Genomic DNA, 21,411 nt, shown 5'->3' with positions numbered 1-21,411 from the left:
ACTGAGATATGTTGATGATGCATGAGCAAAGGAAAAGAGGTTGGATCTAGTTTAGAAACCCAGACTCGATGCACCATCATGTAAACAACATGAACACCACCTCTAACATGAACAGCAGCAGTAGATAGATGTAGATAGATGCAGTCTAAGCAATGGAAAACACAAAATGGAGATAACAGAATGTTATAATGCTCTAAAAAGGATGTAGAGCAATATTTTGAGGTTGCATCTACCTAGGAAACACAGATTAGATACTGAGGAAGCAATATAATCCAACAAGCATCCATGGTTGAGATGTGTAGATGATGCCTGAGCAATGGAAAACACAAAACAGGAGAAAATAAACTGTTTTAGTGCTCTAAAAAGGGTGAAGAGCAATATTTAGAGGTTGTATCTACCTCACAAACCCATATATATAAGATACAGCCAAGCTGCCACAGTGCTACACTGCCATAGTGCAGCATCATGTAAACAACAGTGAACCTGAACAGTACCACCACTAGCATAAATAACAGCTGAAAAAAAGAAAATGAATGTGAATGTGATCCAAGGTAATAAAATACATTGTATCTACCTCGGAAACCTAGATTAGGTACTGAAAAAGCAATATAATCCAAAGAACAACGATGGCTGAGATGTGAAGGTGTTTTAATGATGAAACTAAGCAATGGCTGAAATGTGAAGATGTCTGAGCACAGGAAAACACAAAACAGGAGAAAATAGACTGTCATAATGCTTTTAAAAGGGTTTAGAGCAATATTTAGAGGTTGTATCCACCTCACAAACCCATATAAGATACAGCCAAGGTGCCACAGTGCTACACTGCCATAGTGCAGCATCATGTAAACAACCTGAACAGTACCACAGCATAAATAACAGCTGAAAAAAGAGCAAAACGTACAGTTTCCACGGCCTGTTCTTTTAGGAAATGTGACAGAAATTAATATTCAACCTGTATTCAGGTCAGAATGATGGTGGTTTTATGAGAAAGCCAAGAAATCTCATGGAAAAGCAGCCATGGTCGAGCAGCAGCAGCAGGAGCAGGAGGAGGAGGCTAATGGTGACATTCCCGTGTTAGCATTAGCAGCTTCCCGTCTGCTCTGTATCCATCCCACTTCAAGCCGCAAAAAACAGGATATATGTGGAGAAATGGACGGAGTAAGGGGTTTTTAAGAGCGGTAAAAATGTGTAGAGATCCCACTATAACAAGGCCTCTCTCTCCAAGGGCGTGTGGTGTCATTTAAGTTAGCTAGTCTGCAGTTATATAACAGCAGCAGCAGCACCGCCGCCGCCGCAACATCCTAGCTAAGCTAAACAGGAGACTGGGACTGATGGGGCTAGCCGCACATTCGCCTGGAAAAACGGATAAAACTTCATATATATGCTTATTTATGTGCATGTTTTGGAGACATAAAGATGGCCGAGGGTCCGCTCATATAAACTAAAGCCATTAAAAAGTGGAAAAATCACGAAATAAGAAGAAACAAGGGTTGAATTTGTACCTCCCCCCTCCTCCCTTATTCGTAGTTGATTAGAATCAAAATGGAGGACCGGGAACCGCCGCTGTCAGACAACGGGGTCCCGGTGTTCCGTCGATTTGCGCGACCTTTGCTAAAACGTGCACCCGTGGTGTATAATATATTTATGTATATATATTTAATATACAATACAGGTAAAGCTGCCGCAATAAAACAGTAGAGGACAGTAAATATTAACATACATTTCGATGATACACTAAACGTATCATATTATAATATTCTATTATTCTTATTATAATAAAAATATATATACAGGCATATAGGCAGTATTTTAGGAGAGATAAAAAACCCTAATTTAAACTTTAAATTAACAGAATCTGTAAGAACAGAACTAACGTTAAAAACACATGAACATATATTTGTATTTCTTATATTTGTAATTCTGTACTTGTGTACACTTTGTAAATTATTCTCATTATATTTAATTTACTGATATCCTCCTACCATTTCTGTACATTCAGCAAATTGTGCAATTTATTAATAAAGTGATTTATCCATTCATCCATGTATCTATCTATATATATAAAAAAAAAAGAATGTGTGTCAGCGCATGCGCTCTGCCGCCAGACAGCACATATCGACGGGTAGCACGACTCGACAGAACACGGGGTGTTTGTTTTGGTGCAAGTAGACAAACAAACAACAGAAATAAAAGGATAAACAGCGGTATATTCGCACATACTGTCTCATTTTTTAATAAACTGTCTCATATTAAAGCCCTGTCGGGAGTCTTAAGGGTGAAGAAATGGGTAAAAGCATATTTTTCGAGGCCGTAAGCAAAGCATGCATAAGCGCGCGCCCGCGCATCCCTATACCCGAGAGTACATATGCATACATAGCATTAGGGGCGAGCAGGGGAGGGATGAAAGGGCCGCGTGCACGCGCACACATGTACACATACATACATGCGTGCATGTGCACACATTTTATTTACACGTTTTAATATACACACACAATAAAGCACCCAGATGGATGCCACCACCACCCATCATCATCATCATCATCACTGGGCACACTATGGCTCCTATTAATAATGGTTTTGATTGTCAACTACACTGTCGATTATTTTTTTAGATAAGTCGATTGATCTGTGATTATTTCTGCAATTTGGGCTTGTAGCGATTAGTTGACATAGTAGACAATGTTGATTAAAAAAATCAGAAGGCCTTGATTGAGGAGATGGCAGGAATAGTCGTTGACTAATCGAGTAATCCAGAAAAAAAATAATCGTCAGATTAGTTTGGTTGACAACCAAAATAATCTAAATAGTTGCATGCAGCCCTACCTGCCATGCCTTCCATCTTCACTTCTTGAATTTAAGATTTAAGTGTGCTTTACATGTCTTAAAAACATATTTATTGAGTAAATTAATAATCTGTTATGTTTGGATGCTTTTGGTGACCGAGTTTAGAGTGAACCAAGAAAGTGAGTGAGTGAGTGAGCAACCCTTAACCACAAACCTATTTTTCTTTTTCCCTGTGTCTCTCTGTCCCCCAGCACTTTGTATGTAATGCATTGCATACATTTTTATATATATATCGATACTGTTGATTATGTTGACTAATCATCGCAGCCTAATATGGACAGCCTAATATATTAGGGCTGCAACTTATGATTATAATTTTATAATTTAGTAGTCGATTGTTTTTTTTTTTCAGATTAGTCGATGGTTATTCTGCCATGCCCTTCCCATAACTGCTGTTTCCATGTGGGAATGTCTCTATAGTTCCTAGCATTATTGTCCCATGGCTTCAGAACAGCAGAAAGTGGGATCAACTGTCTGAATACAGTCTGAGTCGACACGTTTGAATTATATTTAATATTGTCGATTATGTCGACTAATCGTTGTTGCCCTAGCCCAACACACACACAAACACATCCACGCAAGCATGCATACATGCATTCATTCACGCACGCGCATATATAAATATATATGAATATGTATTGCACATACATGCAGACGCATGTACGCACGCACGCACGCGCGCGCGTATAAACATAGCAATATAAATTATATATATATATATATATATATATATATATATATATATATATATATATATATGTATATATATGTATATATATACATATATATATATATATATATATATGTATATATATATGTATATATATATATACATATATATAATAGCAATATATCGCACATGCATGCATACACGCCTGAAATAAGCCATAACGTTACCTGTCACGCCAAACGAGCGCGAGGAGCAGCAGCTCGCTAGGTTAGCTGCTATAACCGTAGGGTGGGACGGGTGCACGGGCTCGCGCTTCAGCTCTGCACCGCTCGCGCCTCCACCATGCGGACCTCCACCTCCTCCTCCTCCCGCCGCTCGAGCGCCGCCGCCGCTGTCGTCGTTTTGTTGTCGCGTGCAAACAGCGGGGGAAAAAACACCGCGAGGACGGAGAAAACGGTTCACGAGGAGCAGAACCGCGCCGAGTAGACGGAGTCGCGTGCCGCCCGTGAAGCTGCCATGGTCGCACGCTCACGCGCGAGCTCGTCGTGTCGCTTGGTTTCCCCCCGGTGAACCGAATGACCCCCCAGCCGGGCAGCTCGCGCTGCTGCTGCTGCTGCAGGAGACGGATGAGCTGGGTTGCCAGATTGCGTCGATGGATCCACCCAAATGATTATGGTCTATTCAAAACTCAGCCCCTAGCTATATCCTCCAATATATACTATATATAAGCCACTAAGAGATATTATTATTTATTTTTTTTTTTAACATTTTATTTTTTTTTCTTTTTTTTCTCCATACCTTACCCAGTGCCCCCCCCCCCCCCCCAATTATTAGCCTTTTTCAAATGTGTAATGCGTGGCCACGATTTGTTAAAGTGTGGGATTGAGACAATTAAGACATGGCCATATACAGTGCCATAAAAAAAGCCTTTTTTTGGTCATACTTTCATCTTATCAAACAAAACTTAAATATCAGACAAAGATAACCTGAGTAAATATAAAAAGCAGATTTTAAATCGTGATTTTATTTATTAAAGAAAAAAAAGCTATCCAAACCAACCTAGCTCTATGTGAAAAAAAAAAATATATATATATATATATTGCCCACCAAAATGAATTGACTGTGATTAACCATATAATTTTTAGGAAAGCTAAGTTCAATTTCACTACTAACCACAACCAGGCCTGACTACTGCCAGACCTGTAGAATCAAAAAATCACTTAAATAGAACCTTTCTGACAACATGAAGCAGATAGAAGATCTTCGAAAAAAGATGAGAAAACAAACTCATTGATCATCTATCAGTCTAAAAAGGAACAAAGTAATTTCTAAAGAACCACAGTGAGAGCTATTATTCTCTAACGGAGAAAACATGAAATAGTGGTGAACCTTCCCAGGAGTGACCGGCCGACCGAAATGAACTGAAATACTGAAATAAAGTAACCTTTAAATGATATCTATTTTTTTTCAAGATGCACTAGTAAAATCCTATCCATCCAAAAGCAGATTACAAGCATTTTTCCTGAAAACACCCAATCTGGCAACCCTCGGTGACGGAGGAGCTGATGTCCGCTTCCAGCCATTCGGAGGAAACCTCGTGACGTCACGTGGAGTCTCTTGCTCCCCTCCTACCCATCCTCTTTATACCCCCCCTTATAAAAACTGCCCCCCATACACACTCCCCAACACACACACACACAACAGCCTCTAAAACAATCCTTCTTTACCACCCATTTCTACCCATCATATCCCATAATAATACCCCTCTCACCCTCCCTATCCATGCCACCCTGACACCTCCTACCCCCCTTCCCTTTTTACCCCCCTCTATCACCCCCACCCCCCCTTTCCTGGCTTTATCCCTTGCCAAGCTTTTGTTGCTCACACCCCTTCCCCCCCCCTCACCCCCCTGAGTGCGTTTGAATGATGAATGGGACACTCCTAAAAATCAATCCGCCACAGTTCAGTTTAGGCCTTTCACACACACACACTCACACACACACACACACACACACACACACACACACACACACACACACACACACACACACACACACACACAAACACACACTGCTGCTGCACGTCCCTCCTTATTAAAACACTTTCCCCCAAACCATAAACACTTACACTCTTTACATGCTGAATATTAAATTATTAAATTATTATTCATAATATAATGTGACATTAATCTGTGGTTGATTCAGTAAGGGGCTTTGTATGGGATACAAATTCCAGAAAAGTCTTAAATAGACCTAAAATATTGTTAAGCACTAGATAAGATAAGACAAGATAAGACATATAAAGATGGGTAAGAATTTCTTCCAGTAATATCTGTGTAAGTGTGTTACAATGAGGGTCACTGAAGAGAGAAAGCTGCAGAACAGCGGCCTCTAGCGGCCGTGTGAAATAAACTGTACATATAGTATTTATACAGCACAGCTTCTATTTTATATTCGTGTCGACAAAAAATATATAATAAATACCCCTCAAATGAAAATGAGAGTCACTTTTTATTTGTTTTAAATGATACATATCTCCTTTAAAAGAATATGACAGTGTATTTAAGTGAAAGAAAATGAACAGACATACAATTGTGTAGTTTTATAGCTTAATTATATTGAAATATTAAATATTAAAATATCTGTGCAGTACTACAGGGAATTAAAAGTGCTACATTTAATTACATATAGTACTTTTCTCTCCATATAAACTTAACGTGTGGGTCTGTGTATAGTGACCTGGCGCCCTCTAGCGGTGGTTTGAGGGTATGGCGTGGTGTACAGAGTTTGGGGTGCAGACATGCGGTATAAATGATCATAAGATTTATAAATCGCCTAGCGGAAATTAGACTAATAGACTAATAATTAGTTTAAGGTATTTAGTGTTTAATTAAAGCACATTATATATAATATATACCTGTCAAATTAGCAATATTTTATAATATGTGTGTAAAATATATTGGAATAATGTCCATGAAAGAAACCTTGTATTGTTGGCTTGTTTAATAATTAAGCAGAGTGAATAACGGATGAAAAAAAAAAAAAAACTACAAACAGTTGAGTGCAGGTCAGTATAGTATAGTATAGCATAGCATAGCATAGTATAGTATAGTATAGTATATTGTAGAATAGTATAGTATAGTGTAGTATTTTTAGTATAGTATATTTTAGTATAGTGTAGTATAGTATAGTATTGTATAGAATAGTATAGTATAGAATAGTATAATATAATATAGAGTACTGTAGTTTAGTATAGTATATCATATAGTATATAATATATACTATACTATATTAATACTATATATTATATAGTATGCTATTATATATATATAGTATAGAATAGTATACCATAGTATAGAAAAATATAGTGTAATCTAGTATAATATAGTATAGTATCAATTAATCAATCAATCAACCTTTATTTTCACTAGGGAAAAAAATGTACAATGTTGCTGTCACGGTTGACCCAGGCAGGGAGACGAGGAGGCGGACACAAGTGCAGGTAGGGTGAAATCAATAAATAATAATTTAATAAATAAATATAAATAAACCAGGAAACGAGAAACAAGTAAACACTTAAACATAAAACAGGGAGATATATACAAGGATCAAGGGAGTGAACTAAATAAATTAAACTAGATAAACAAATAACCAAAAACCAAAACAAACGAGAGAAACCAGAGAACATCAACTAAACCAACAAGAGATAATAAATAGCAAAATAAACTGGGAGTAAATAAACAAAGAAACAAACGAGGGACTGAATAAATACAATACTAAACAAGGCAGGGATATATACAAGGAAAACTATCAAGAGGCTAAACTAGACAGGGAAAAACTAAACTAGACAAGAATAAATAAACTAAGCAGGGAACTAAAGGGAACAAGAAACAAGAAGATGTAAACAAGGAACTAGGGCTAGGGCTAAGGCTGAAATCACAAAGAGCCACGGAGAGACAAACAACAGGGGTTAGTGCAAAGACCGACGGAGACAAAGTGGCAGAGGAGGGCTATTTAAAGAAACAGGAAACACTATAATTAGAAACACCTGGGGAAGGGGTGGAGCAACAAATGAGAAACAGGTGGAAAAGTACTGAGACGGGAGACACAGGGGAGCACAGGTCACGTGGGGAAGACACACAGACACGAGAGGAGACCAGGATGTGACAGTTGCCGAGCATTTACAACATCAAAGGGATTAAACACATTTAATAATGATTTAGAAATAATAAGAAATAAAATAGTAAAAAATAATAAAAAAATAAAAGAAGTACTTATTTTAAATCAACATTTAATAAAAAGAAAATTCTAAAATACCATTAAAAAAACAAATTTGAATTAAAAAAAGTATAAAATATAAAATAAGTAAATAGATAATAGTAAAAGTAAAGTAAAATGTTAAAAATGATACGTGATTAAATGAATAATAGGACTAAGAACAAGAATTAAAAATGAACATTAAATTTAAATAAAAAAATAAAAGTAACAATAAATAAACAAAAAAATAAATAAAATAAAATAATAAACAATAATAAAAATAAAAAAAATAAGAGAAAAAGATAAACTAATAAAAAGTCATTTAAAACAGTCACAGGCTTTCTGATGGTGATTAGAAACTAAAAGTTTAAGTATACTATAATATTGAATAGTATTGGGTGCAGCTTGGGTGTATAATGTGATTTTTTTTTGTTTTAATAATTAATCAGAGTGAATTGGAGGAACAGGGGATGAAAAAACTACAAATAGAAGAGTGCAGGTCAGCATAGCTGTGTATTAAAGCTTGGTGATTAAAGTTTAGTGTGATTTGGTGGGGGGTGTAAATGAATGGGAGTGAATAGGAGGGCAGTAGAGTGATTGTCTGCTGCAGCCGCTGTGAATAAATGATTTAGTGTTGGAGGTGAATCAGTGAGAGCTCAGTGTTACAGAGGATCAGAGAGAGAGAGGAGGTATCAGTAAGGCTGTGAGTTTAGAGGGGGGGGGGGGGGGGGGGTTGGGTCAGATTTCTGAGCTCAGGTAACTACAGCAGGGCCTGAACACAGTTCAGCAGAGTCTAAACCAGCCTGAGATCTACTCCGGTAAACTGGTGAGTACTCACTCATATACTCTACACCTACACACACAAAGTATATAGCCTAGATTAACATTTCACATTGACATGCTCAATCGCCTGTGTAGACCTACAGGGGTTGGATAATGAAACTGAAACACCTGATATCATTTTAGTGTGGGAGGTTTCATCATGGTTAAATTGGAGCAGCCTGGTGTCCAATCTTCATTAATTGCACATTATTGCACCAGTAAGAGCAGAGTGTGAAGGTTCAATTAGCAGGGTAAGAGCACAGTTCTGCTCTAAATATTGCAATGCACATAACATTATGGGCGACATACCAGAGTTCAAAAGAGGACAAATTGTTGGTGCACGTCTTGCTGGAGCATCTGTGACCAAGACAGCAAGTCTTTGTGATGCATCAAGAGCCACGGTATCCAGGGTAATGTCAGCATACCACCAAGAAGGACCAACCACATCCAACAGGATTAACTGTGGACGCTGTAAGAGGAAGCTGTCTGAAAGGGATGTTCGGGTGCTAACCCGGATTGTATAAAACATAAAACCACGGCTGATCAAATCACAGCAGAATTCAATGTGCACCTCAACTCTACTGTTTCCACCAGAACTGTCCGTCACCACAATAAATTACTGTGGTCTAAAACCAGGTGTTTCAGTTTCATTGTCCAACCCCTGTATATACACTTTATCTTAAGCAGTAATAACATTAAAACCACATGAATAATATTGTGTAGGTCCTTTAATAGGTGCCATGACCTATTAAATCATGGACACCACAAGACATCTGCAAGTGTTTTGCAAGGTATCTGGTACCAAGTCTAATAACATGTATTAATCACCTAGAGGAATTTAGATGAATAGACTAAGAAATAGTCTAAGAAAATTAGTATAGTGTTTAATTAAAATTAAAAAACGTTTCTGAATCAGTTTCTCTGATTTTGCTATTTATAGGTTTATATTTGAGTAAAATGAACATTGTTGTTTTATTCTATAAACTACAGACAACATTTCTCCCAAATTCCAAATAAAAATATTTTTAAAAAAGTCACTTAAAGCATTTATTTGTAAAAAATGAGAAATGGCTGAAATAACAAAAAATATGCAGAGCTTTCGGACATCAAAAAATGCAAAGAAAAAACAAGTTTATATTTATAAAGAGTTTTAAAAGTTCAGAAATCAATATTTGGTGGAATAACCCTGGTTTTTAATCACAGTTTTCATGCATCTTTGCATCATGTTCTCCTCCACCAGTCTTACACACTGCTTTTGGATAACTTTATGCTAATCACTCCTGGTGCAAAAATTCAAGCAGTTCAGCTTGCTTTGATGGCTTGTGAGAGAGAGAAAGATATACTAGTGCATCTCAAAAACTTAGATTATTGTTAGAATATCGTTACTTTATTTCAGTAATTCAGTTGAAAATGTGAAACTCATATATTATATTCCAAGTCCTGCTGAAAAATGAAATCCACGTCTTCATAAAATTTGTCAGTAGCAGAGGGACGAAAAGTGTGAAGTGCTGTAAGATTTTGTGGGAAAACAAAACTTGATAATAAAACACAGTGGATCAACACCAGCAGATGACATGTCTCTCCAAACCATCACTGATTGGTGGAAACTTCACACGAGACCTCAAGCAGTTTGGACTGTGTGTCTCTCCACTCTTCCTCCAGACTCTGCTCCCTTGATTTACAAATGAAATGTAAAATTTACTGACCTCACGGTACTTCATGTAAGATGTGTGTGTGTCTGGCAGGGGTTGATGAAGAGGACTGGTATTATGGGATGGCAGGAATAGGCGTGGCAGTGCGGCTTCACGAGTTTAAGGAAAGTCGTGGTGCCAACCAACATTATGGGTCAGCAGAGGGAGACAAACCGTGAGTGAAACTCTAGGCTGTTTTGGTGTGTTTTTTTCTCCGTTTTTGTTTTCAGTTCCTCTTTCAGGTCTTATAACACAGTAATTATATCAGACAGAAACATGCCCTGATCTCTTTTACTCCAGAAGACATACGGCTGCTCAAAAATATAATCATTTAAACTAAAGTAAAAGGAAGCCTTTTTTACATATTTTTGAATGTATAGACTTTAAATATATTCACACCTAGTATATCTTTTAAAAATGGTTAGACTAGAGTGTTTATGAGTTGAAAGCATAAGAATATTGACGATTTGAGTTCATTACATGGTTTATTAATTATTAATTTGACAAAATACATGGAGAAACAGCATCAGGCGGAGTTATTATTCTTGATAATCAATAATCACACCTCTAGGATACATGTAGATACTAAAAACCTGATGCTCAGAGCAGACTATGCCTTTCAGTATTTTGAGGATCAGCACACACAAAGAAAACTCTATACAAAAATATAAACTTTTTAGTCTTAAAAAATCAAAAAAATGTTTAGTACAAAATATCTACTTAGTAAAAAGGTGCAAGTAAAATAAAAACTATATAAAGTAGTGCGCACACCATACCTAGCTTTAGTTTGAGTAAAGCAGGTAGTTTCACACTTTTTCTGTGGACACTTTTGAGTCTTTATTTACTGATATTATTTGGTTTGAAACATCATATAAATATGTTTGACGCACTAAAGGTAAATATTATATATTTTTTACTTTTTTAGGTGTTTTTCTCAATGGGTTTCTTGTAGATTTAGCTTTACCGCACTGGGATGTGATCACTATTTTTTAGAAAGATTAAGCTCCGCCCTTTCTAACCATATATGGATTATGTTTATGTGTGAAGGGATTCCTGAGTAATTAAGCTGAGAACACAAGGTGAGAATTTGGACGGGAAATCCGTCTGTAGGGTTCTAAGGGTTAAAGAGGGCCTGGCTATCTCATAATTTTAATATATTTTGAAATACTCTTATAATTATGATTAAGATGCTAAGTTATTATTTTGAAATATGATCTTAAGAAAAAAATCAATATGAAGAATTAATGAACCATAAACTGATTTTTGATTGGTAGAGTGTTGCGGCAGGGCAGAGATGTGATTGGACTGTATCCTGGACAGCTGGCGAGAGTTCACACCATCCACTCCCCACTTTACAGGTATCAGAGAGAGAGAGAGAGAGAGAGAGAGAGAGAGAGAGAGAGAGAGACGCTGTGTGTCCAAATATTTGTGGACAAACTTTTAATGTATGCATTTAACTGCTTTTAGTTGCATCCATTTCTGGCACAGATTTATAAATGCATGCACAGCATGTAGTGCCTGTACACACAGAGAACTACTGCCAATAGAATAGGACTCTCTGGAGCAGAAATATAACTGGACCATTTCTAATGTGTGGAGGTGTGAAGACCATAGAGTATATAACTTGGGGACAAGTTAGAGAAGTGTGGGGAGTTGGGGATGAGTTAAGGAAATGGGGATGAGTTAAGAAGTTAAAGATGAGTTGAGGAGTTGGACATGAGTTGAGATAAGTTGAGGAGTTTGAGATAAGTTGAAGAGTTAAAAATTAGTTGGGGATGAGCTAAGAAGTTGGGATGAATTGAGGATAAGTTGAGGAGTTGGGGATCAGTTAAGAAGTTAAAGATGAATTGAGGAGTTGAGATAAGTTAAAGAGTTGGAATAAGTTGAGGAGTTGAGATAAATTGAGGAGTTGGGGATGAGTTTAGGAATTGGAGATGAGTTAAGGAGTTGTAGATGAGTTGAGGAGTTGGAGTTGAGTTAAGGAGTTGGGAGGAGTTTAGGAGTTGGAGATGAGTTAAGGAGTTACAGATGAGTTGAGGAGTTGGGATGAGTTAGGAGAGTTAGAAAGTTAGGCATAAATTGGCTTGGGGATGAGTTGGTGAGTGGGAATAAGTTGGAGAGTGGAGATGAGTTAGAGAGTGGGGACTAGTTGGGGAATGGGGATGGGGATTGGAGTTGGGAATGAATTGAGACATTGCGGATGAGCTTAGAAGTTGTGGATGAGTTAATGAGTTGGGGATGAGTTAAGAATTTGGGGATGAGTTAAGGAGTTGGGGATAAGTAGGTGAGTTTGGTATAAATTGAGGAGTTGGAGACAAGTTAAGAGGTTGGGGGTGAGTTGGGATGAGATGAGCTGTTGGGAACGAGTTGGGGGTGAGTTGGGGAAGTGGGGATGAGTTGGTGAGTGGGGATGAGTTGGGCAGCGGAGATAAGTTAAGGATTTGAAGATGAGTTGGTGGTAAGTTGGGGAAGTGGGGATGAGTTGGTGAGTGGGGATGAGTTGGTGAGTGGGAATGAGTTGGTCAGTGGGGATGAGTTGGGCAGTGGGGATGAGTTGGGCAGCGGAGATAAGTTAAGGATTTGAAGATGAGTTGGTGGTAAGTTGGGGAAGTGGGGATGAGTTGGTGAGTGGGGATGAGTTGGTGAGTGGGAATGAGTTGGTCAGTGGGGATGAGTTGGGCAGTGGGGATGAGTTGGGCAGCGGAGATAAGTTAAGGATTTGAAGATGAGTTGGTGGTAAGTTGGGGAAGTGGGGATGAGTTGGTGAGTGGGGATGAGTTGGTGAGGGGGAATGAGTTGGTCAGTGGGGATGAGTTGGGCAGTGGGGATGAGTTGGTGAGTGGGGATGAGTTGAAGAAATGGGGGATATGTTGGGGAAGTGGGGATGAGTTGGGATGAGTTGAGGATGGTATCTAGTATTAAAGTGCCACAGACCTTGGTCTTCTGGGTTAAGTGTTTTGGATTAAGACGGATGTTGCTGATGATTCAGGAATAGGAAGGTTTATCTCGTAGAATGACACTTTTGATCAGGTTTAACCTGTTTAACCTTTTTTCCTTCAGACCGAGGATGAGGTCAGTGAAGGGTTCACCCCGTCCGGAGAAACTGGAGGAACGATATCAGCGAAACTTTGACCTTCTCACACTTCAGACCCTGGATCAGTCCACAGCCGTGCAGAGAGCGACACACACTCCTCACACACACTCAACACACTCCACCACTTACCGGGAGGAGTTCGGACGCCAGTCATGTTTTTACCGTTAGTGTCTTTTATCTTAATATATAGAATTTAAACTTTCAGAGAAAAGAGACTGCTTTTATTTTATATCGATTGATTGTGATTAAGTGTGTTGTTCTGTATTTTGTAGCTCCTGATGACACCAAATTCACCCTACGTTCCTGCCCTGCTCCTCTAGACTGCTGAAACAGAACATCAGCAACCAAATCACCAAATTAAAACACTTAAAACACTCAAATCCCAGGTCATGCTGCTTCTCCATCAGCAGCCGGAGTCCGAGAGAGAGTACACTTGACCATGCTCATGGGAAAAGAGGCATACGCTTGTACAAAAAATAAATTCATTTAAACAGTTTTCAAATTCAGTGTATATTCTTCATTATTTCTTATTTTCCTTCCTAGCTAACAGATAATGTTATGAGAACGTTTAGTAACGTTTTAAAAAGGTTTCAGGGAGGTTTGCCTGTAATAATGTTCTTGGAACGTTCTGACAACATGTAACATAATAATGATTAGCATCACAACGTTATTAGAACATTTATCACATACTGTTTTTAGCTCGATAAATACTAACATTCTAAAAACGTTAAAAGGAACATTCCCAAAAGTGACATTGCAGTGATGTTATCAGAACATTTTCAAAAAACGTTAAATAGAAGCTATCTAAGAACTTCGAGAAAATTTTGACATATTGAATGTTTTAAGAACGTTTATGTTAACATTTAAAAACGTTATTCAGTGTTGAATCTTTTTATAACTATAAATAATCCACAAAACATACAAAATTAAAGCATTTAATTCAGGGAAACAATAAAAAATAAAAGAAAAGGTTGGATATTTAACTTTCATCAAGGTAAAAGAATATTACTTATGATGGTTACAGATTATTATTATATATGTCTGTTTTCTTTTGGAATTCATTAAATAGTATGTTAATAAAATAGCTCAGATGGCTGAAAGGCGTTATATGAGTACCGTTATCAGCCGGTAATGCACTGTAACCGAAGCTCTCCATGTATTATTGTAATACTCCGCCACATACAGGTAACCCAGCAACGATGCAGCGCTTACAAGCCAAATACAGTGCAGCTACAAACAGAGCGTTTTACAAACAAGGTGTTTATAACCAAATAGATCGTATTATAATACTATAAGCTATAAACTATATTTACATACTAAACCTTGATATATTGTATTATTTTGGTTTGTGATACATTAAGTAAAATATAGATGTTTTTTTATTGAAACATAAGCACTGTATGTAAACTCCCTAAGAGTTTGACACTTTTATCTATTCCTGATTAAACACACCCACTTTAACCCCTTTATCAACCCTGGCAGATTATTTAAAACCCTGCAGTAAAATACATTGATACCATTTTAAAATATGACTACCTTTATAAAGGGTTTATAAATGATTTACAATTAGTTTATTAATGGTTACTAATTAGGTTGTAAATGCATTAAAAATCATTAAAAATCAGTTATAACGCATAGACACGTAGAAAGGGCAACAATGACTTGTTGTTTGTCAAATAGTGAACTATTGCCCTTTCTAATTATGTGTTATAACTGATTATTAATGTTTTTTTTTATTTTAAGGCATTTACAGCCTAATTAGTAACCATAAATAAACTAATTGTAAACCATTTATAAACACTTTATAAAGGTAGTCTTATTTATTTTTTTATTTTTTCATATTTTTCCCATTTTCTCCACAATTGTGCACGGCCAATTACCCAACCCACTCATTAGGACTCCAACTATCACTAGTGATGCCCCAACACACCAGGAGGGTGAAGAAGACTAACACATGCCTCCTCTGATACATGTGAAGTCAGCCACCGCTTCTTTTCGAGCTGCTGCTGATGCAGCATTACCGAGTAGCATCACAGCGCTAACGCTCGGAGGGAAGCGCAGCGACTCGGTTCAGATACATCAGCTCACAGACGCCCTGTGCTGCAGACATCACCCTAGGAGTGATGTGGGGAGAGAGCGCCATCTACCCACCCGGAGGGAGCAGTGCCAATTGTGCTCCCTCTGAGCGCCGGCAGCTTGATGGTAAATATGATATATGATGATAAATTATATACATTCAAATTATATACAAAACTCTGAGAGCTTTAGAGATTCCTACAGAATACTTGGAGAAGCTGCCTGTTCACTCTCAACTCCAATTAATAATTCTTACATTTAAAAATCATCCGTAACAAAGTGAAAGGTTTGGAGCACATGAGCTGTTTGATTTGTATTTAGGAAAATATTGATTTTAAAGTTTTCAGTTCGGAAAAGCAATATATATATATATTTTTTTTACAAGTTGTATTACTTATGTTCTGACAGTTGCAGATTTACTTTAAATTTAACTACAATTTGTTTCTTATTAAACATGAAACTCTTCTTTATGCAATGATTGAATAGAAATCGTCAATCCTCATTCATGAACTGCTTGTGAATAGGATTAATTTAATAGTTAACAGGTTTTCTAGTAGATTTTTAGCACTAAGACGAATCTTAGATGGTTGAGCGAGCTTTACACTTAGCATTCTCTCTCTCTCTCTCTCTCTCTCTCTCTCTCTCTCTCTTCTCTCTCTCTCTCTCTCCATGTTAAGATGTTCTTAATGCTAAGATGCTTTGGAAAACTGGGCCCTGATTGTTTGAATCAGGTGTGTTTGAAAGTGTTGGAAAATCACTAAAAGTTTAGGACAGTGGGACAGTGAACAAAACTTATTGCACTGTGTTACACTGTGGTGAGGCCTACAATCCACACTATGCATTAGCTAATAAGGATGGGCCAATATATCGGTATTGTGATATATATATACATTTCGCATAATTTTCGTTTGTGATACATTAAACTCTCCGCAGACTCGCCCCACCAAATTTACAAAAGACTTACTAAAATGATTGGGTGCTGATTTGTGCAGTGCTCTAAAGCTCTGGCACTATGATCGGGAGATCGCTGGTTCGAATCCTAGTCATGCAGCTTGCCATCATCAGCTGCCGGAGCCCTGAGAGAGCACAATTGGTCTTGCTCTCTCTGTGTGGGTACAGTAGATGCCGCTCTTTCCCCTAATCACTCCAAAAGGTGATGTGGATCAGCATAAGGCTGCATCTGTGAGCTGATGTATTGAAAACCGATATGCCGTGCTTTCCGTCAAATATGCTGTGATGCTACTTGGCAATGCTGCATCAGCAGCAGTTCAAAAAGAGGTGGAGTCTAGTCTTCACCCTCCTGGTGTGTTGGGGCATCACTAGTGATAGAGGGATATACAGCTGACCAGCAGAATCACAGTATCGTGTTAATATCAAATGATAAGATACCCTGTGGTTCTAACCACTGGAGTTTAAGGTTTTACCTGGTGATTCTTCTGAAACTCAAACAGGCTGGTCCATTCTGATCATTAACACTAAACAAATATACTCAGCCGGCTGTTTCTGACCGGATCTGTGTGTGTGTGTGATGAACGATGGGAATGCGTGCATGCCTCAGTGAGGAGGGGTAAAGGCAGGGCGAGGTGAGGGAAGTAAGGGGTGAAATCATGTTATGGAGTTATGGAGTTATGGAGTTATATAGGTATGAATATATAAGGCGTGTTTTAAAATGGGAAATTTGAAGGGAATCCAAATTAGGAGTGTGCCATATCGTATCGCACGCGATAATATCGCCAACATTTTTTTATATCGTGAACGATATTATACCCTGAAATATCGTATCGCCATATCGCCCATCCCTAATTATCACATCAGGGTACTCCTTTTTTGCTGTTTCAAGCAAAAGAAAAATTCATACTGTTCTCATTTCCTATTAAATATCTTCTATTTTACTTTAATCCTGAATATATGGAGATATTTGGGGTTCTATTACAAATCTGCTAAACTTGTATTTTTTTAATATCTCAGTTAAAGGTGTGCAATATCATATCGTATACAATAATAAAATGTAAGTTTTGTTTTGTTGCAATAGTGTATTTTTATTTTTTTTGTCAAATCGCCATATCGTTATCGCGATAATACCCTGAAATATCGTGATATTATTTTAGGGCCATATTGCCCACCCCTAATCCAAATACAAAACAGGAAATAATCAGAAAAAAATGTGTTATTTGATTAATTCAACATAATTTTATCACCTAAATAAAGATGTGTGCCTAGATCATGCTGCCTGCCTCTCACTAGACATTACTAGTGCATTTCTAGAAACTTTAGTTTAGCTGTTTAGATTAGAAAGCTTCAATAAATAAAAATACATTTTCTCAAAACAATAAGAAAGCGACTTAAAATAATGAGAAAAAAAAAGTTTCTCATAATAAAGTTCCTTCAAATTTAAAATTTTAATGTTTTTCAATATGAAAAAGTATCTTAAAATACTGAGAACTTTTAGCAAATTTTCTCTAAAATGGTTATCAAAATAATGAAAAAAAAAAAGAATCTTACTTTTTTTTAAATAAAAAAGTATTTGAAAATTTGATAATGTTTTAATGTAAAACGGGGAAATGTGAAATGTGGTGAACCTTGAAAAATATCCCATTAACACACTTTCCAATTAATATAAAAATGAAATCAGATTATATTACTTATATAGGAGAACAGTCATTTAAATACTTACAAAACCCTGGATTCACTGTGGGTGACTAGTGCATCTCAGATAATATATAAGATATCATTGAAAAAAGAAAAAAGTGACTTTATTTCAGTCATTTAGATGACACGTATCCCCAAACCATCACTGATTGGTGGAAACTTCACACTAGACCTCGAGCAGTTTGGACTGTGTGTCTCTCCACTCTTCCTCCAGACTCTGATCCCTTGATTTACAAATGAAATGTAAAATTTACTGATGATCAGTGATGGTTTGGATAAAGAGACATGTCATCTGCTGGTGTTGATCCACTGTGTTTTATTATCAAGTCTAAAGTGAGTGCAGTTTTGTTTTCCCACAAAATCTTACAGCACTTCATGCTGAACCTCTGCTGCTGACAACTTTTATAGAGATGTGGATTTCATTTTCCAGCAGGACTTGGCACACTGCCTACACTGCTAAAAGTACAAAAAAACATAGCATAGTAGACGTATGTAGCCTAGTATGAAGACAAACGTCCAACTGAGCTTTTTTAATATATTTACATTCTAGTAAAATACATTCATTTACAGTGGAGCATATATGCAGCTGAAATAGAAAGGAGCCTAGTGCATCCCAAACTATATTATCAACATTAACATTTTAATAATAGAACATTATAGTCATTATGACTTTTAGAAAATGTGTTTTGGGGAGGGGGGATTTGTGCACTATAGGACTCTATAAGGCTTTTGATCTTGATGGCTTTATTTTTTCTCCTTACATTACTTTTACTTTTATACTTTAAATAGTACCTTTTTTAACCCTCCTGCTATCCACAAATTTATGAACACTCTTTATTCTCTGGGTGAATATGATCCCAGGAATTCAAACCTCCAGACAATATTATAATTACAGATCATTAAACATGTTAGCAAAGTTCACTTACCAGTTGCTTCATGTTTATATGGAAAAAAATGATCAGTGGCATTAACATTAACATAGGTGTTTTATTAGTATTGTATATGTATTATAAGCTGTGGCGCAAAAAGGGTGTATGCAGCTTATGCAACGCATAGGGGCGCTGCACTAGAGGGGGCACCAAATCGATGCCGGAAAATTGTTTCTAGTCAGCATTTTCTGTAAGAGCTGTTTGTTCATGTATGATAATGCACAGGGGCGTCGCCTGGCCTGGGCTTCCGGGGCTTTAGCCCCGAATACACTTCCAGTAGCCCCGAATCGTTTCGCTCAGCTCAGCTGTATTACTAGTGAGGAGGCCGCTGTCCGGTGTGAATGGCAAAAATCTCTTGACGCAAATCACAGAACCAGATCTGTGATCTGATTTCTGCCTTTCAGGAGAAACAGCCAATCAGCTTGCTGGTTTTGCAGAGCGCGTTGGGCTAGTAGGGAAGCCACCGCCTCGCTGGGGAGGATTTTTGAGGGTTTTTGAGTTCTTGCACCAGGTTTCAGAGCTGATGTTAAAACATATCTGGATATACGGCGATGTTTGCATACACCTCAAAAAGTATATAGTTGCGTTAAATCAGTTAAATCAGTTTCGTTAAATCAGTACCTAAAGTAAAGGGAGATTTAGAAAAATATTATGAACTGAATGTCGTAGTGATCTCAACATTATCACCACACAAATATGTGTGAAATATTGATATTTCCTTTGTTTTATGGCAATGAAACAGCCTTGATAAAACCGACAGTAAAGTTGAAACATATGAAACATTTATATTTTTTGATAAATTGTCTTCATTAAATTAAGAAAAGACAACAAATATGAATCACAAAGCTAATGTCAACCATGTTTTCAGACACTTTAAAAACAGAATAATAGGAGATAATAGGAGGGTTTAACACTTTTACCTGAAGAGTAAAAAGCTTGAGTTGATTCTTCTTCAACTTCTACAGTAGTATTTTATTAAACCCTAGTAATGCGTGTAAATACTTTTCACACCTTTTCTTCCAGAACAGATGACCAGTGTTTTTGACTTTACCTGTCCGGGGTTCAGACCTGTATTGTCTGCATTGTCCACAGTACTTATCATTTTTATCAGGAACAGATCAGTTTCTGTGTGTTTATGGAGATATATTTCAGTTTGATTTGGCTGCACTAAACGGATGCATCCTTGTTTGGCTGTCCTATTGATTTTGCATATCCCAATAACATTAGCGTGCAGCTTTAGCGAGCCTTCTGCTGCATTACAGTACTGCATACTGTACACTGTACTGTACACGGACAAAAGTATTGGGACACCTGCTCATTTCACTGTTTCTTCTGAAATCAAGACTATTAAAAAGAGTTTATCCTCCTGCTTTTATTGGAGTAACTGTCTCCAAATGCTCCAGAGAAGACTTACTTGATGTACTACTAGTAGAGTGTGGAGCTTATAATGCATTATAATCACAATTTGTTATAAATGCATAAGAAAAAATATAGCAATAATGTATTAAACATGTTTAAAACATGAACATGCTTTTATTGGAGTAACTGTCTCCAAATGCTCCAGAGAAGACTTACTTGATGTACTACTAGTAGAGTGTGGAGCTTATAATGCATTATAATCACAATTTGTTATAAATGCATAAGAAAAAATATGGCAATAATGTATTAAACATGTTTAAAACATGAACAAACATGTTACATATATATATATATATATATAATGCCTTATGAATGCATTATAATATGTTATAAGTCTGTTATAGAGGATTCATATAAAGTGTTACCCCCTTTTTTTTCATCTGTATGGTTGTTCAGAAATAACTATAAATGTTACCATATATACATTATGCTTTATTTACATAAGATTATAATGTAAAAGCCCTTTCTAGTTAAAAACGTATTCTTAAAATATCTGAAAATAATGAGAAATTTAATCAAAATAATGTTTTTTTGTCTAAATCTTTACATTTCTTAAAATAACAATAATAATTCTCTAATAATGTAATTAGAAAGTTTCAATAAATAAATATAAATTTGAGTAATGTTCTACTCTATATTATCACAAGAACTACTCAACTAAGTAAAGAAAAGCAAAAAAATGACTTTAAAAAATAAAGGTCAGTCAATTTCAAGAGTTTTGGAAGTATCCTAAAGTGCAGTCGCAAAAAAAAAAAAGACCATCAAAAACGTTATGATGATGGAACTGGCACTCATCAGGAGAAATGACTTTAAAAAAATATATGTCAGTCAATTCGAAAGTCAATTACAAGATCTTTGAAAGTATCATAAAATGCAGTCGCAAAAAAGACGTTAAAGACATCAAAAACGTTATGATGATAGAACTGGCACTTATCAGGACTTTCTAGGAATGGAAGAACAA

General features: G+C 36.8%; 2 protein-coding genes across 3 annotated transcripts in view; one reads left to right on the top strand and one right to left on the bottom strand.

Moving 5' to 3' along the window:
* Positions 1–4,101, bottom strand: part of akt3b (v-akt murine thymoma viral oncogene homolog 3b) — a 34,726-nt gene extending 30,625 nt beyond the window's left edge. The window contains exon 1 of one of the 2 annotated variants that reach the window (XM_049469972.1): positions 3,742–4,101. The gene's annotated coding sequence lies outside the window, so the exon portion shown is untranslated. Of the gene's footprint in view, positions 1–952; positions 1,290–3,741 lie in introns of those variants that run through there. The other variant, XM_049469973.1, reaches the window with a different exon arrangement.
* A 6,241-nt stretch (positions 4,102–10,342) lies between these two features.
* LOC111193510 (uncharacterized protein C1orf100) lies at positions 10,343–13,843 on the top strand. The gene is made up of 4 exons (XM_022674552.2): positions 10,343–10,458; positions 11,558–11,641; positions 13,344–13,540; positions 13,650–13,843. The coding sequence occupies exons 1-4, from the start codon at positions 10,367–10,369 to the stop codon at positions 13,703–13,705; spliced, it is 429 nt and encodes a 142-aa protein (XP_022530273.2). The 5' UTR covers positions 10,343–10,366; the 3' UTR covers positions 13,706–13,843.
* Positions 13,844–21,411: the final 7,568 nt, after the last annotated feature.

The sequence above is a fragment of the Astyanax mexicanus genome, chromosome 21 (genome assembly GCF_023375975.1).
Source record: "Astyanax mexicanus isolate ESR-SI-001 chromosome 21, AstMex3_surface, whole genome shotgun sequence".
Taxonomy (NCBI): domain Eukaryota; kingdom Metazoa; phylum Chordata; class Actinopteri; order Characiformes; family Acestrorhamphidae; genus Astyanax; species Astyanax mexicanus.
The sequence above is the reverse complement of the archived record's forward strand: the minus strand, read 5'-3'. Positions and strand labels throughout refer to the sequence as shown.